We start from the raw sequence: 18,220 nt of genomic DNA on the forward strand, positions 1-18,220 counted from the left end.
AAAACAGGGAACAGCTTTGCAATCATCACAGTTGTGGATAGGATTTTGTCCTGAAGGTAGGCTGGGGCACTGGATGGGATGACAGCAAACATCCCAAAGCACAAGCCTGCTCCTGGAGGGCCTAAGCAACACAGTAGTGTACAATGAAGTGAAACAGAGCACTGTCATGGTGGGGCCACATCACAAGACTTTCATGAAGGCACACAAAAGATGCCAAAATACATATCAAGGTAGTCAAAGGGCATGGTTAAACTGGTGTCTGGTGCTGGTTGTAGTGTGTTTTTAATCAACTTCAATCCATAATAAAATTCATTTTACAGGAAATTGCAGCATCTTCAATATCAACAGTATCTGTACCAAATGCATTCCACAGCTGTTTTCTGAGTGTTACCTTAAATATTACATTAGGATGAACAGTACTCAAACAATTAAGTATTTCTGTTATAACATTTTATAAAACAGTATTTTGTGCAAAGCAATCTTAATGTGGTACACAACTCAGGTGTATTACCTTCAGAGTGCAGCTCTGTATCCCATTGTATTAGAGGACAAATGACAAGCCACACATCCTAAGACTAACAATTTTGAATTTTTATACAATGCACATAGTGACATCTCCCACTATTGTACAGCGTTATGTACTTCAGAAATGAATCAAACATAACCTTTAAATACACTGTGGCAAACTGTACTGGAGATACTGAGTTCCAACTCAAAGAAGGTGAAGGAATCTTGCTGTGAAATAACAAAGTTATCATCTTCTTGCTAAGACGTTTACCAGACTCCAAATCAAAGACTTGGCAGAAAGGTTCTTGAAAGTTACATTGTAAGCCTGGCACAGACTTACACCCTTTAAATTCACCTTCTTTGGTGACAGGCATAAAATTAAAGATTCTGGGTTTGTTTTTTAAAGGAAGGCAACCACAATGCTTTTTTAAATATCAATTCTGATTATCTGCTGCCCCATCTCCCCAGCTTATCTGACCGCATTTTGCTACAGGATTAACCATCACTGCAAAACATCTTACCTACAGACATGACTAGTCACAGTATTGGGGTTAAAATCCACCACCGCCTCATGGTGTGTGTTACCCTCGTGGCATCTGTATAGATGCATGCTGTGAGTAAACATGACCTGATCTAGCCCACACTTGGATCAGACAAGGCTTCCACAGGGAAAAAGGACTGTTGTAACAGGAAGGGCAAACATTCACAGAAGACCTACCAGTGGGTCCAATTAGTAGATCCAGTTGTATGTCCTTGCTACCTATTAATATGAAGCATTGTTCCTCATACAGCAGATGCCATGGGCTGCTGCAAGAGACTTATGCCAGAAGATCATCACTACAAATTCCCTGACAAACAGCACCTGGAGGGGTGCAGGTACTTAAGCTAAATGAGAATAGAGTATAAGAGGAGTTACATATGAACCACTGCTGTTCCAGCACCAGAAAGAGGCCTTCTTGCTATTCACTTTCTTTTTATTTTATGTTTGACACAGTTGAATTTTCCTTGTGGTTAACCTTCTTTACAAAGTATAAATACCATTCCATTCTTACACAAAAGAAACACAGCTGTTTGTTATATACACACACCTTGACAGCAACTCCTTGAAAGAGCAGTGCAACATGAAATTACAGAGCCAACACCCACAGAGCACCTCTTTAGCTGCAGGCCAAGAAGTCTCTGCTGAGAAAGGCAATCTCTTAAAGTAAAATTCTTACAGTAAAATGCTTTAACTGAGTTCATAACATTTGAATGGGGTAGTCAGAACTGTGTGACATGCTGTCATTCCATGAATTAGTCATATTCTGGTTTACAAACTGTAGTTGCTGCATTTCAATGAAGCCATCCAATGGAGAATGGAATTGCTTGAATACATTCACTGGCATAAGGAAGTAGCCTTGCTGAATGACACCTTATCAACTGAATTTTCAGACATGGAATATACTTGAGAGTAAAATGAAGACACGAGTGAGATCACAAAAGGTTTTGGCAAATATTTTTATGTTAACTGTTTTGGTTTATGGCTTGTTATAGCTTTTTTGGTTTCTTTAGGAAATTCCTGCACAGCGAAAGGAATGAAGAATTCCAGAAGAGAGTTGACCTCCTTCAGTTCCAGACTGTACTCTGCTGCTATTTTCTCTGCAGTCCATACTTGAGGTTGAAGTTTATGATTATTAAGAAGTGTCAGAGCCTCCACAAGGGATATTTTGCCTTTAGGAACTTTTTTAACATCTAGACCTTCCAGGTGGCCTAATTTTGTAAGTCTCTTTTCCTCCTGTTTACTTGGAAGATGTTCACCACCTCCATCTTTTACCTAATTGAGGGAAGGAAAACAAAAAGAGCTCAACAGCAGTTCTGTTTACTATGTATACCATAGCAGCTAAGCTGCTTTCCTAAATATTTTTTGTTTAGCTTTTCCTGTTAGCTTTCCCCATTTTTTTAAAAAAAGCTTAGCCAGCCTAGCTTCTTCTACAGCTATTCTACACAGAGTATCAGCTCCCAGCCAAATGCTGAAAAGCTCCCATTCACTGCACTCTAAGTGTTGTCTTGGCTTGGCAGCCCTTCACACAAGGCAAACTACAGATTGTGGTAGGCAAATGTAAATCCAGATACCCTAATACTTGGTACTGATTCATTGGAAGAGATAAAAAATCATACAACAAATTGGTATCCTTCTGATACCACTGGAAAACTTTTTCATGTAGTCTCTCTCCCCTTCCTTTTGTTTTCAAATTTTGGTTTTCCTACTAAAATAAATCCCTTCTTTTGCTCTGTCTAGAGAACAAGCTTTCCTGCTCTTTTGCAGCATCATATGGAGTTTAATTGCCATGATTACTGCAACAAAGCGTCTTCTCTAGTGTCCCTTCATATTTCCAAGTAATTTCCAAAACAGCTTTCACTTCCTCATATTTCCTTTTTTAACATTTAATCAGTGAATCACACTGAAAAAAAAAAAAGACACAATTAATCTTATCTTAAATTTAGAAGTGGTTATATAGTAATCAGAGCCTAGAACCACTGATTATTACACAGACACTCAGTATTAACTCAGATGCTGAGAAAACTGATGTGGATCCTACAGCACCTGTGTGTCTGTTTCTCAGCCACAAGGAATGTCTGGCCTGTTCTCCATGTCTTCTGCTTTTTGCTAAAACTGCGCTTGGATAATGAATGAATTTTCAACTCTCAATTAGATCATCTGTCTCTGGGACTCTGCCACTTGAGGGCTCCCAAGCTGGTGCTTTTCCACTTACCACAGGCAGACACCCCAAACATACACAGAGGTGTGTGCACATCATGTACACAATGCACAAAGTCATCAGGACAACATCAGGAATGGGAGAAAGCTTCTCTATTGCTTTGCCCACAAGTCTCTGTGATTACATTTCAGTTGTGCTCTAGCAGCTGCAAGCAGACACAGCACAAGGGCAAGTCTGTGGCAGCAAACTCAGAGTAGGCATGGAATCAAGCAAAGATCTGTTCCACTTTGGCTTTTTCTCAAATCTCTCTTGGCAGCTTTATACATGAATATTCAAAGATACTGAATTTAGGCCTTCAGCACTTCAAGATTAGAGTCCTAACCTCTGTGGTGGAAATTAAGGATAGAGATTTCTTGAAAATTTCAGGTAGAAACTACAGAAATCTATTTGAATTTTAAATATTTTTAGACTTGAATACCATATAAATGGCAAATTAGAGAGACTTAGGGATTTTGCTAGCTGACTATAAAATTTTTATTGCTGAATAAAGCAGCTGGAATAAAGTGGTCCTATAATGAAACAGGTAAAACACACAAGCCACAGCACAATATGATAGAAAAGAGGACACTGAACCCCAGTCTGCATTTTACAAAGGAGTATGCTTAGCCTGTCAAGTAAAAGATTGCAGCCAGTGGCAATAAGGAAATGATGACCATACAACCCACAAGATTATGTAGAAAAAACCTAAGGCACTTCCATGAGCTGGATAAAAAAAGTCTCTGCATTGTGTAACATTTAATTGAGTTAAAGAGTAATCATATTTGTCCTCTACCACATCCCTGCTCCCCCAGCAGCCCCAGTCTTTTCCAACAACTCCACAAATGACCTCTGGCAAACTACTTTATCTTTGCAAAAGCCTCAAGAAGGATCCTGCCTCATAGGAAGCAGAAATAGGAATTTAGGTGAAAAACAATATAAGAACAACACAACGTTAAAAAGGAAGACTGTGTTAGCATTTTGAACTTGCATAATTACGATTTGTCACACATTCAAAACCTGGGGTCAGACACACTCAGTGTTATTGATGTATAGAAGAGTAATAAAAATACCACTTTTATCTACTGAAAAAAAGGTAACTTTTATGCACAAAGAGCATTTTTCTTGACACAGGCTTTTGCTGCGTTTGAAGACCACAAAGCTGCACTCACCCGCACCGGTGGGTCTCTGGACTCGACATAAACGTCTTTGAGCAAGGTGAGGAACCTATCGTCCTTTCTGAAAACTTCTTCTTTTATCTCTGGGCTATCTAAAGGCAGTGAGAAGAAGAAGGGAAGGGAGGAGAAAAAAAAAAAAAAAAGAAAGAAAAGATTGATCTGACTCAAATCGTTTCCTCTAGTTCTTCCCCAGCGGCACGGCTCCCGCAAATGCACCTGCCCTCTGGGAAAGGTGTCATTCCTCTCCCACAGCCCTGACCTCAGCGACACGGCTTCACAATTGGGGCTGGGCCTGTCACCCGTCACAGCACGGCGGGACACAGTGCCCACACGCTCGGTGCTGCTCAGCCACCGCTCCGTGCCACCATCCCTGCCACCACCGACCCCACCGCCTCCAGCAGCTGTCCCCGGAACCACCCGCGCCATCAACTGTCCCCAGGTCCTGTCCCCACCAGCCACCTCCACCGACCGCCCCGCCCCCCGCAGCCGTCCCAGCAGCCGCCCCCGTCTCCCAGCCCACCAGGCCAGCTCCACCAGCCTCCCTCACGCCGCTGCCCGCTGCGACCGCCCCGGTCCCCCACAGCCGCCCCACGGCCACTGCCGCCGCGGCTCCCGGCATGCCCCGCGCGCCCCGCGCCGCTCTCAATGTCACCGGTCCCGCACCGGGAGCCGGCGGGCGGGCGAGGCCGGCGCTCACTCACCGGCCATGGCGTCCAGCCGGGCCGTGCGGTGCCGCGGCGCGGGCGTGGGCTTCTCCTTGCTGATCTCGCGGCTGGCTCGGTTCTCCACATTGAAATTCCGGAACACGCGGGTCACCCGCCCGCCCATCGCCGCCGCCGGCCGCGCCTGCGCACGGGGCACGCCGGGGAGTGGCGGCGTGCCGTGCCGGAGATGCACCGGAAGGAAATGAACCGAGCAGCGCGGGCAAACAAACAAACAAATAAAAGAACAAATAAACGAGTGAGCGAGAACACAGCGCGGTTCGCTTTGCGCTTCGCGGCGCCCCGGCGGCGCTCTCTCCTTGCCCTTGGCGCTGCCTCGGACGGTGCTGCCGTGGCTTTTCTAGAGGCGTCCGTGAGGGGAGCCCCGGGCCGGGAGGTCCCTCCCGGAATGCTCCCAGAGCCGCGGGCTGCCCCGGAGTTTCCTTCTCAGCCGTGGCGGCCGGGCGCCTGCTGAGCCCCCGGACACGTCATGTCGCGACTGGGGCTGCTTATTTATCGGTGGGTCGAAAAATAAGCGGCGAGGGGCAATTCCCCAGTACTGCTGAGAATTTGTAGGCTACACAATGCATTCAGGGCACAGACCCTCTTTTCAGCTCAGCCAAATAACCTTTCTTCTGACTTCGCAAAAATCGCGAAAACTACTTGTGAGAAAATACTGAGAAGGCCTTAAGCCATGAAAGGTAAATTTGTCAACAGAATCAAAATTGTTGGGATGAAGTCAGCAGTTTATAGATTCAAGTGTGAAAAGATACAGAATCCTCGGAGAAAGGAAGGCAGGAGGAGTAAGAGCTACTGGCCTGATGCAAAAAGCATTAAAGCCTGACTTTATTCAGCCACGACTGATAAGGTGTCTGGCCAACAGAGATTAATGACTCGTTCATTCCAGCTGCTGTGTGAATTAGCCAATAAGTAATTCCCTTATGGCTTTAAATTGTGTGTGCTGTTTGCAGAGTCTTAGTGCCTTCTGGGCTAGTAGCTAGTTCATGGTACTAGTTACCTGAATCAAGTAATAAAGTCACCTGGGGTGGGAGTGTTAATGAAGGACAGAGAAAAGACCAGACTTCTTGTGCCTTTTTTTTTTTTTTTTTTTTTTGTTTAAACCTGGAAACCTGGGGTTTCAGAACTTGGTCTCCTACTAGTCCTACTAGTAGCATAATTTAGTAATAATAATTATGATATGATAGTTGTCAAGGCTACAGTGTGCTTTAATGCTGGATTAATGAATGGCTGTGTTTTCCTTAGAGAGAAGCCAAATGGATTTTGAAAGGCAGTGGAGACAAGGCAGCGTAAACATGGTGTGTGCTGGATTTCTGCTCTCTTTGGGAATCAGGAAGATGCAGTTTCTCCACGTGTTTATTTTACAGACTCTCACAGTCTGTAGGAGAATAGAAACATGTTTTTGTTCTCTGGTAATAAGCTTACTGACCCTGTCTTATTTTAGACATCGCATGCAAGTGAATTAAGGAGACCGGTGATACAGTGATAATAGGAAGCTGTTAAAATGTGCTGAAGTCAGACTGGTGATAAGTTTAATTAAATATCTGTAGGTAAGTTTAATTCAATATCTATAGTCAATTACTCAGGAACACACTTACCTGTGTTCCTGAGTCCGGGATTTGATGCTTTTGTAAGTGGTGAGTCTGTGTGGTGTGGCTATAATGGAGAAATCCACATGGATGCATTTGGTGGTTATAGACCTTTCATAGGTACTTTAGATTTGTATTCTTACAAATTCTTCTGATCCATATGCAGATCAGCTATTGTGGCAAATTTGAAATAAAGTTTCTCCTTCAAAAGCTGAGAACTCCCAGCTTGTGGAATCAAACTCAGCACAGAGCTTCTGTCTTCGTAAAGCCTGAATGTGATTAACACTGCTGTAATATGTACTGACAGCAAAACAAATTCACCAGAAAGCAGTCAGTTAAAAATAAAAGTGATGTCATGCTCTGCCTGTCACTTCCTACAACTGAGGATGGCACAAGGCTGTTCTTTTCATGTATAAATATGTATCAAAAGTCCAAGGTTTTTATTCTGAAGAATCTTTCTTAGACTGTAGCAAGCAGAATAACTGAAATTGAAAACAATATTTTTAATACAATTTGATATTTTACCAATTTAGTATTTTACCAGTTTGACCATGTTGATATTAAATGTCAGTAATCAAGAGGTTGGATTTTTTTTCCATATAGAACATCTGCAAGTGAGATGATTAAAAAATGAATGTATGTGTACTCAGCTTAGATAGAGTTTCAAATGGGATGCATTTTTCTTGAACGAGGAGTCTGAATTTTTCCAGAGAATTCAAAAATAACAAAATAGCCCATGAGAAGAACAGAGACTATCCAGCTGGATTCATACACACCTGTTCTCAACAAGTTTTCATAGCAGCCTGTTCTCAACACTGGACAGCACCAAACACATCAGAGAAAAATACTGTAACTCTCATGATATATGCATGCTGTAGGCTTCCACACTAGATCTCCTTGTAATCCTTCCATACCTTTTAAGAGAGAAATTTCTGAAGCTACTGGGTACCTGGGAAGTAAGAAGTACATTTGTTCTTTTAATCTTTTTTTGTTTTCCATCTCAGTTTTCATTATATGTTGTGTGTATTTTTTTTTCTCAGCTAGTTCTGTAGCTGAGTGAAAAATTAAAAATTAACTTTTGTATTTAACTAGCATCAAAAGTCTGATTGACCTATTGAAAATTCCCTTTAGAGAAGGGAGAAAAGGAATGTCTGTTGCTAACTTGTGTTATTGCGTGGTACTACTAAAATTTCTTTGCTGTCTTTATTACTCAGAAGATCAGGAATCAGAATATGAGTCCAGATGGGCAGGTAATCTCAGTGAAATAAGAGTCTTTTTTGGTAAAAGGTGCCCAGCTGGAGAATTTTGGAGAGGAGGCAGGTGAGGTTTGCTTTGTGATTTGAGGTGTGGGAATGGCACAGCAGTTGACCACAGAGGGAAGTGAGGAATGCCCTCATACAGCAGCACAGGTTTGTGTTTGATGCTGTCCACATTTTCTACCTCTGAAACTGTTTTCCTATTCTTGTCTTTCTGTTGTTGTTTGTTCATAATTGATGTCAGTCTAAATGGATACTTGAGCAAATTCATGTATCATTAGGATTCAGGGAATTGAGTCCTCTGTCCTGATTACTGGTTTACCAGTAAACACAATGAAAGCATTGATCCTTTTGTTCCTTATCTCATCAGTGTTAGGCAGAACCAGAGAACACAGCATTAGCAAGAATTGATTATGAGCCAAGTAAAAATGACTGTCTTGCACTTTGTAAAGATGAACTCAAGAGAGATGGATTTACTGATGGATCACTTTCACCTTTCAGTGATTTTTTGGTTGTTCTGTTACCTAATTCAGATTATTTCTCTGTTACTGGTTTCAACTGATCCATCTTTTACTGGCTTCTGAAGTATCTACAGAAGGATCTACACTGAAGGTTTTGCTTAATTCCAGTCTGTGATCAGAGTGTTCCTGAACACTTGCATATTTTCAAGGCTAGGTGGCTGCAGTGCTTTATTTAAAGGAGTTTTTATCAAGCCCTTATGTGGATGAAGTTTATGGCAAGTGCAGCAAGCTCAGTGTTCCAGACTCACACACCAGCCCAGACAGATCACTAGCTCCTTGTCAGATAATACTAATTCCAAAGACATTGCATTTAAATTCTCCTGATGGACTGTGGCTTGATATACCTGACATCATCTTCCATCTTTTTCCTGTCTGATTTTTGTTTCTCAATTAGCAGGTTATTTTGACTTGGAAATGCACAGTAAGAGCCAGCATATTTGGGAATGAGGCAGCCTGGTGCTGGAATAAATGAATTTCATCAGTTACACATGCCTTTTTCCTTCATTTTTATTCACAGGGTTCAGTACCCCCTGTTCTCTTCTCAGCTGCAATAGTAGTTGAGACAGCTGACATCCCTGTTATTTCTTGTAACCCTGGCTTGAGTTCATCCCTCTTGCCAGCATGAGGTTGTAGGAACACCTCCAGAGCAAACAGCATCACACAGATGGTCTGATTTAATAATTTTTCTAAGCTGTATCAATCACACTGGAATAACAACAACAACAAAAAAAAAGGGCTATGAAAGGAGTAGTGTGAATACTGTGAACTGGTATTGCTGCCTGGTTGGTTGGTTGGTTTGTTTGTTTGTGAGTTTGCACTTTGCTCCCAGATTGTTTCCCTGCAGCAGTGACAGAAACAACTGTACCAGCTCCAATGAGGAGGAGGAGGTGAATCAGGAAGAGCCTGGATGGAATGGAGTGGTGGCTGCCTCATCTTGGGCTGGCTTTGCTGTGCTCCAACAGCACCCAAGACAAACAACATCTTTGTACTGACTTGAGGCAGTAACAATAGCCATGATTTTATTTCACTGCCACTGCAGTAGCTCTCTGATAGTCCCAGCATGTGGGACACAAATGTATTTTAAACAGTTACATTTACTAAGAAGAGAGATGGTGAATGGATTCAGAATATTAGCTATCTGCTGGAGTTTATTTTATGAAATATAACACATAAAAAATAGCAAATGTATAACCTAAGTGTGCTGGCAAGATGCTCTTCTACAACAATGTAATATTTTTCCATGCCCAAAGGATATTTCTAGTCTCTCTATATGGTTTTAATTTGTGATTATACATACATATTTATACAGGGTTCTGCATTTTTGTATACATAACTTTATAATTTAGTTGTATTGTCTGTGACTTGATGTATCAAGTAGATTTTTCATGCTTTTATAAGTAGTTGCAGAACCAGTTTTATTTAGTAATTTTACACTTTAATTGCATCCATCTGCAATTTACAAATTGGGTATTGGCAGGTGTGAATTACATGAAAAACTCAAGTAGTTTATTTACCTGTGGGGAGCCAAATTGTGTGTAGAACAGGAAAGCCAAAATGACCTCAGTGAACACTACTAAAACCATTTTATATATATCTCAGTCCTAAAGAAGGCTTATATATAGATCTTAAGAAGCTGGAGAAGTTACAGTGTGGTTTAATAGCTCAGTGGCTTAATCAGTGTTATGCTGGGTAAGTAGCATTTGAGTCCATGTCCTATACCTGTGATTTTTTAGATGCAGTAGCTAAAAATCTGCCTGACACATGCAAAGGATTCTTTGCAGATATTCAAGGAATACCATACTGAGATTACATTTCTTTCTTGGCAGCTTCCACAAGCCATTTCAAGTCCTCTAATTTCTAAAAAGCAAATATATCTTCACTAATTCTGGAAGAGGATTCTATCAGGGGAAGTTACCAGACTGCAGAGCAAAGAAAATGTGACCATAGGATTACTACCTACAACCTTTAATTAAAGGCCTTGAAGTAAAGATGAATGTGCAAAATTGCATTACCATAAGACTGGAGAAATACATTAAATTAATTTAACATTTAGTCCAAGAAACAAATGAGTATTCTGAGATGTGCAGTCTCCAGTAGAGTTACAATGTTAAAGTCTGGCTGATTTAAGCACAATTTTTCCTTAAATTTCTTGTTGAAATTACTTTATTCTAAACTCTAAGTTTAGAAGCTGATCTTAAAACATATAAAACAGATAAAATCCTATTGACTTCAATAACATTTATACAGGATAAATAAGAATGAAAATATTGGGAAAGAATCCAAAGCTCTAGACAAAAATCTTCATTTGAAATGAACCAAAAATTCTTAGAATTTGGAGTGTAATTCAGTGAGTGTCAGAAAAGAAATCTGCAAGGGAAGATTTTTCATAATTATGTTCTGTCTACTACATGGGTTTTGTTTCTTTTACCCCTTACTGTGAAATACCCTGCGGAGGCCCTTATTAGAGACACAGTTTTAAATAACATGATTCAATATTGATGATTGGGGAAAATAGATTTATTATCTACTTTTATTATCTACTTTATTTACCATAAAATATTACATTTTATTTGATTTTGGACTATAGCAGTATGGATTATTGTACCAGTGTTGTAACAGGAATAATATCCACTACAAAGGATTTGGTCTACACCTAATGCAGTAGTACCCATAAATGTGTGTCACAGAGAAGGATATAGTTAAGACAAATAATGCTGCACTGTTTTAGTTAATTTTGCATTATTCCCTAATACTCTATGTACAATATTACAGAAAATTAATTACATTCTTCCTGCATCTCTTCTGAGCATTTTCATTTGTGTGTATCCCCATTTACCCGAGTGATTACATATCCAAATTGTGCTGGTAGAAAATGCATTACAGGACAAGAAAAGGTTTCAATGATACCAACACATGACTACCAGTATTAGAGTTCAAGTGGAAATAATTACTGAAATTAGAGAGCCCTTTTGTGTGCCTCTTCTTCCCACAGCATCAAAAATCTAGGGGCAGCATGTGGGACACAGATGTATTTTAAACAGTTACATTTACTAATTATATAGAGAGATACAGTGGTTAAGAGAATGCAAGTGTCAGGTTGCTCTGGGGGCTACTAAAATAGACCATTAAAGAGGTCCCCAAATATTTAAAGTACTACCTCTATATACTAAAAGTTCATTTTTAGATTCTATAATAAGGACAGGATTAAGCTTCAAAGCTCCAGCATTTTAATGTAGACTTACTGAGACTCCTTGAAGGCAGAGTTCTTTCTTTATGTAAGATGTCTTTGGGATCATGATGAAGCTACCACACTGTGCTATATACATAATAAAATACAAAACTAGTGTCCTCAAGCATTAATTCAGGAACTCTGTAGGTACTATTGTATTTTTTTGGGCTAGAAAATGCTGAAAATGGTCACGATCTCTTCAGTTGATAACAGTTTGTCAGAATGTCTCAGGTTTTTCTAATCTAAATTAAGGAATTCTCTACAGGATATATGATGAGTGATAACATGATAAATTTCACATGCACAAAATTGGTAGAAGTTGGGTGCTCAGAGCGATTTTTGTAACTTTCTGTGGGATTAGGTGTCGGCATATAAGAGCTGCTGGGGGATGAGGTTCCTTGCTGTACCTACAAGTAGCAGGTCTCAGCCTGTGCATGACAGAGACCTTAAATAATTCAGCACAGTGGGTTACTCCAGAAGAAATGTCTGTTGATGGCCTGTCTGAATTATGGCAGCAAAGCTTTTCCTGTCAGAAGCACTGCCAGACTCTCATCAATGGATTGTGACATGGGCCAGTTCCATCCTGGTGTCAAATCTCCTGTCAGAATGTAGAAATGATCCCTGCAGGGCATCTCTCTTTGCAGCATGAGGAAATTCACCTCTCACCCCAGGAACAATTGAAATTTTTAGATTTCTGCAAGCTGCTCCTGTAGTCTTTCAGTTTTTGTTCAGACATCAGAGGAAACATGCTAAGTTCTTTGTTCTTGTTTAATACTTTAATCTGCTTGGAAAATGTGGGTCATCTTGTAGTGGTTAATTGCTACAACAATGAGGTGATTTCAATTTTTCATGACACCCTTGTGGATGGACTACACTCTTTTTTGGACACGGGGTCAAGAAGCAGAACTACAGACTCTTCACATGGGAGGCAGAACAGCATTGATTTCAGAACCTGTTCTCTCTTTTCAAGTGCTGAAATGCATATACCAGTGATCTCCACAAGCTGTTGCAGCTCTCAGTAGCAAAGCAAAGATACATTCTTCTCTTTTTAATGGATGGATTATTTCAGCCACTGCCTTTTGTTCTTTCTAGTGGTTCACCTGTATTTCAGGCAGTTGGAGTGGAGTGGAAAATGGAGTGGAAAGTAACACTGCAATATTTTTAAAAGAACAGTTACGCTTTTTGCTAAAACTAAATATTTTTTCAGATGTTTTGTCTTTCTGAGAAATAAATAAAGTGTGGGGTGGTTTTTTTTTTTGTAGTGTATAAATTGAAAATAGAGAGTAAAAGGCTAAAGTATAGTCAGCAAATGTATAAGAGCTAATATGAAAAATTATGAAAAATTCATAAAATGTGTTCCTGTTTCCTCATAATAGAGGAAATCTGAAAGGTTTAAATTTTGATACTTTTTGCAATTTAGCATTTTATTAATGTATTTAGTGTGTTTGCCAGAGGTGACCATACATATGTTTTCTTAACTGCCCCTGTAGATTGGGGCTTAAATGGAAACAATATTTGGTTTAATGATAAAATTTTATTTGGTGTTTTTGATTTTGCAGGTTTTTCCTGCTGGGCAAAACAGAAGATGGCTTCAATGACTCTTTTGAAGGCATCTTGCTCATTTGAGTTCTGCTCCTTCCAGACTGCATACATAAACCCCTTTTATGTGTGGGCACAGCAGGAAACAGGAGCCAGTTTCCATGTTCAGTGTCAGGCCTGCGAGGCAACATTCGCACACACATGTACACAGACACACAATTGTATGCTATTGTTGCTTCTGTGGACAGGAGGGGCTGTTGTAATCTATAACCCTTGCTGTCACAACCCAAATTTTTCATTTAATGACTCCATAACCTGTCTCCCTCCATGCTGCTTTTTGTATCTTTATCTCAGATGTACAGAGTGACTCCCCAGACAAACCCAACCATCCTGATTTCAGACCAGATTATTCAACTTCCACTCCATGCCTCTCATTCCTGTGAATTATTTGGGCAGTGACTTCAGTTGTTTTGGATAAAATAAATTTTAAAAACCCCAACGAAATGATATTTGACTGTAGTTGGAAGTAGGCTATCATTCCTAGTAATCTTAAATAAGATTTAGACTTTTCATAAATCAGAGGTGCGTCTCATGAAAGTTAGTTGCAATCTGTCTTTTAGTGTCTCCTGCACCATTATGATTTTCTGTCTATTTGAGCAGACAATGCCTGCTTCCCAGAGTGGAATCCATCATCCTGAAATTACTTTCAAGCATCTTTTTTGTGTGTTTACCAGAAGCAATTTAAGTCTGCAGTCTAACAGTGCATTGTCTCTAAAGGAGAATCTTCGCCCCTCAGCCTCCTTGGTAAGAAGGGCTCCTCTGCCTGCATGGTAAGCCAGCTCAACCTACTGACTGTGCAGAAAACCTCTACTTTCTTTCATTCCATTATTTTTTTCAGATACCTCTTGTTTAAGGTGAGTAAGAAGCATAGCACATATGTCTTCCTCAAGATTTCTTTCAGGAAAGTATTCCAGATTTCTCCTGTTCCTTAACTAAGGAGTTAAGGATTGGAATGTCAGACTTTGAGGGTTCAGTTACACTGTGTTAGGTGAATCTTTGGTTTGAATATGTATAGTCACTATTCTGCCACCAGTATGACTAAGAAGGTTCTTCCTCCACTGATTTAACAGCACCAGTCATACACATGAAAATAACAGGCTTTCAGAACTAAGGTGTTCATATTACCCAAGTACCACTGTGCATGGACTCATCTATTCTGTGAATGTGTTCACTAGAATATCTTCTGTTTCTAGTGCACAAATCCTGACAGAGGTGCAGGGGTCTTTGTTGAGACACTGAGGAGCTCAGTAAGCTGTGACCTCGTATTGCTGCTATCTCCAGAATATCATTATTTTGGATATCTACCTAGCCCTTCCTGCCACCGTCTATGAATTCATGCTCTGACAACACAAAGCTGTACAGAATCTTCAATAATGCCCTAAAAACCACAGAAAACTGTTAGAATACATACTGAGAAGGATAAAAGGCTGGTAACATTTGCTGAAACAACCTAGAAGGTAATAAACTTCAAACTGTAAGAGCTGTGAGTAACAGCCTAAGATAACTGATTTCTGCAGGTGCTTTTGCGTGGGCAAATACTGGAGGTCCTTGATCAGATATGGACTCAACTATTCTCAGGATGGTGCCTGGAAAGTGAATAGTCCCAGGTAGAGGAAGATTACACATGCTCACTGTGTTTCTAATGTGTACCTACTGGCTCTTCTTATTCTTTTCATCTTCAGAAGTCAGAAACTGGGACAGTTTTATGATTAAACACTTAGTTTTTTTAATTGCATGAGGAAGGAGTTGCTGCTGTGCATAGTTAGCATAGCGAGGTCAGCTCTGACAGCTGTAGTTGTGGAAGGGATGATAGAAAATCCTTTTGTTCTGCAGACAGACTAAGCTCAATAAATTACTTTTATGAGCTCTCCCTCTCCCTGCAGATTTCTAACACCTGCATTCCTCCCTCTTATGAGGAGGAGGCCTGGTTGTCTAATTGTCCTAGAATTAAAAGTGAAGCAAACATTCAGTCATTCTTCTAGATCTTCGGTATCCCCATGCTACTTTCCATTGCAGAAAGAACCTGAATGTAAGAAAAGGCTGAAGGAAGAGTAATCTAAAGGCACTGTTATACAAGCAGAAGTCCAACATTAAAAAAGGAAAAGAAAAACTCACTGGTTTTGAAAAGAAAGACATGCAGAGTGCTCTAGACAAAGGCCTACGCTTTTGTTAGCAGAGTGGCAGTGCCAAGGCTTGCAACAGGCTCCATCAAGTGCTACACATACAAGCTCATCACAGTGTAAAAAGCACTGCAGGAGTGCACGGTCTTTCTCCCTCTTCCTGACCCCAGGTTCTATCCATACTCTTCCTTTGCAGCCATGTCATGATCCCTTTCATCTGATCATAGAGGTTTTCACACATCAGAGCCTCCAGCCTGATGTTCTTGCAGCAGCCAAATGCTGAATGGAGCAGCTACATTTTCAAAGTACTGGCAGTAAAAATGTTTCCTTGATGTTAGAAACACACCTCCTACTTCACAGAAATAAAATCTGTGGAGTATCACTTCCAATGTGCCAGACTATTTTGATTTCAACAGTTTAGAAGTTGAGAATGATTTTGTTTAAAGCAGCCTCAGGCTGAGCCATGTTCAACTGTTCTTTGGGAGTAGGGGGATGTGGGAAAGGGAGATGGAGGAATAAGAAAATTATTAACATTCAGTGGCCAGCAATTTACCTACCAAAAGTATCACACAAGTTGCTTAGAGAACTGTTGTTTTAGTTTCTTGTCTAACCTCCACTTCCTTTTCCCTTTCTGTAAATATTAAGGGCTGCATCCAGGGCTGTATTCAGAAAAACATATGTAGTAGAAGAAGCATTGCAAGGTTCAAGCAGGACCTTACACACCCTGCTACCTGTCAGGAAGTTTCTTTCCTCCTGTAGGGGATGTCACCTCATGTGACTAAATCCGTTCCAAATGAAAGAACCAGGTCAAAGCAGTAACCTAGACAACTTCAATGTTACAGCTAACACTACTATTTATATAGCTTCTACTCATAGGGGAATAGTTACTGCCTTACCTCTTTTTTCTTTTGCCCTTACCTGTTTTTAATTTTCTTTTACCAGACTTCTTTCATGCAGATGCTCTCGTGTAGTTTGTGTTTGTCAGCTCCACCAACAAGCAGAAAACCCAAGGCACTTAGGGGTTTTCTTCTAGCTCCAGTTGCAATGAGGATTGAGGGTGGGATTGCAGATACTCTGTTTCCTTCCTTTTTTAATGTTGGATTTTTATTCTGTTTGATTTTTTTAGAAATATATATTTGTGACACTGACATTTAATGTTTGTGGTACTGACATGTAACCTAGAAAATACTCAGCTGAGAGAACTGCACAGAACATAATGTAGTGTTTGGTGTTTTTCTGTTTTTAATCAAAATAGTGGTGCTGGGTATATGTTCAGATGTAACCATGAAATGCCTGTGTTTATCTGGCTAATTTTCAGAACGCTGAGATAACATCCACCACCTATACTGCAGGTTTCCATTCAGCTTTGCCACTCAGGAAGAGCACTGTAAGGGGAAATGGGTTAAGTACAGATGAGTTGTAAAAAACCTCTGAAGAGAAGGTTTACACAAACATTGATTGCATGTGATCAGAGATTGCTGTAACTTGTGGCTATGTGGGGAACTCATCATAAATCACCATAAGATGAGAATCTTGTGAACCCATACTGGAATCTGAGCTGCAGAAGTTTTCAGTACAGATAGCTGAGTGATACATGATGGTGACACAATGACTGTTAATCATTTTAGATGTTATCCAAAAACTAGAGGAAAAAATACTTCCTAGGGTGGCTGGAATCCCAAGGCACTGCAGTGTTCATAGATGTTCCAGCAACAGAAATTTTATATTTACTTTTCTTCATAGTGTACAAAGGGGTAACACAAAATTCTGTATTTATGTTTGAAAGCAGTCTCAGCTTTAAGTTCAAGCCAGCTGTACCCTGAGGCTGAAACATGGCCATGTTTTGGCAGCAGGGAAGACTGCCATATGTTGCAGTGATAAAAAAATTACACTGATGCCAATCTCTGAAGTCAGTCTTCTAAAAAATATATAAGAGAGCATATTTGTGGCAATATAAGCTTTTAGAGAGAAAGAGTAAAAGAGCTTTATAAGCCTTTATTTAATGATAATTTTTCTGTCTCTTTAACAGTAAATGCTGCAAATCATAACTCACTGTTGTTCTTGAGAGAAGTTGTATATAATTAATAAATCCATTGCATCTCCCCGTTACACAGCATTGCTTGCTGTCTAGCTCCCAGCTTTCAATTGCCATAGGACAATTCCATTCATTGAATAAGTTCTTACTTACTGACTGGCTTTTAGTGAGCACAAACTGGAAATTGATAAGAAGACCTTTTTTTAAGAGTTATTTAGACAGGCCTCTAAATGAGAGCAGGGATGTGGACCCTGGACCTAGCTGGGAGCACCATGACATACTCTCTCCTTTTTTAAGGTCAGTATAGGCCATTGGTTTGCAGCTCTCATGGGTGAATTCCAATGCTTTTAAAATTGGCAATTAGTTTGTTTTAGTTCCAGAAGTATGTCAAGGATCTTTGAACACAACTATTTGTATTCTTGATATGCATATAATAAAATGTATTGTAGGATATATTCTCACAGTGCAGTAGTTCCAAACTGCATCTACTGAAATCTTAATGCAGAACAAAATATCAGATAAAAACTACGGATCTCAATCATAAACCTTCTGTTCTCTACTGCAAACAGTGAAGCTGCTGTTTCTTGTTGCTGAAGAAGGACTGTTACTGATCCATAAAGCTGACTCTCTGAGCAGTTTTAAATTCCCTCCATTTACCAGTATCCTGAAATGCATTTTTAGATTGCTAAGAAGTTGCTGAGAACAGACTATGGATTCTACCAGCATCTTCTT

The 18,220-nt window shown here is 40.1% G+C and overlaps 1 protein-coding gene across 1 annotated transcript; it reads right to left on the reverse strand.

Moving 5' to 3' along the window:
- Nucleotides 1-1,460: 1,460 nt before the first annotated feature.
- On the reverse strand, nucleotides 1,461-5,297 carry NDUFAF4 (NADH:ubiquinone oxidoreductase complex assembly factor 4). Its single transcript, XM_059469261.1, has 3 exons — nucleotides 5,122-5,297; nucleotides 4,415-4,512; nucleotides 1,461-2,320 (listed from the first exon to the last, which is right to left on the reverse strand). Exons 1-3 carry the CDS (start codon nucleotides 5,246-5,248, stop codon nucleotides 2,006-2,008), a joined length of 540 nt encoding a protein of 179 aa, XP_059325244.1. The 5' UTR covers nucleotides 5,249-5,297; the 3' UTR covers nucleotides 1,461-2,005.
- Nucleotides 5,298-18,220: the final 12,923 nt, after the last annotated feature.

The sequence above is a fragment of the Ammospiza nelsoni genome, chromosome 3 (genome assembly GCF_027579445.1).
Source record: "Ammospiza nelsoni isolate bAmmNel1 chromosome 3, bAmmNel1.pri, whole genome shotgun sequence".
Lineage (NCBI taxonomy): Eukaryota > Metazoa > Chordata > Aves > Passeriformes > Passerellidae > Ammospiza > Ammospiza nelsoni.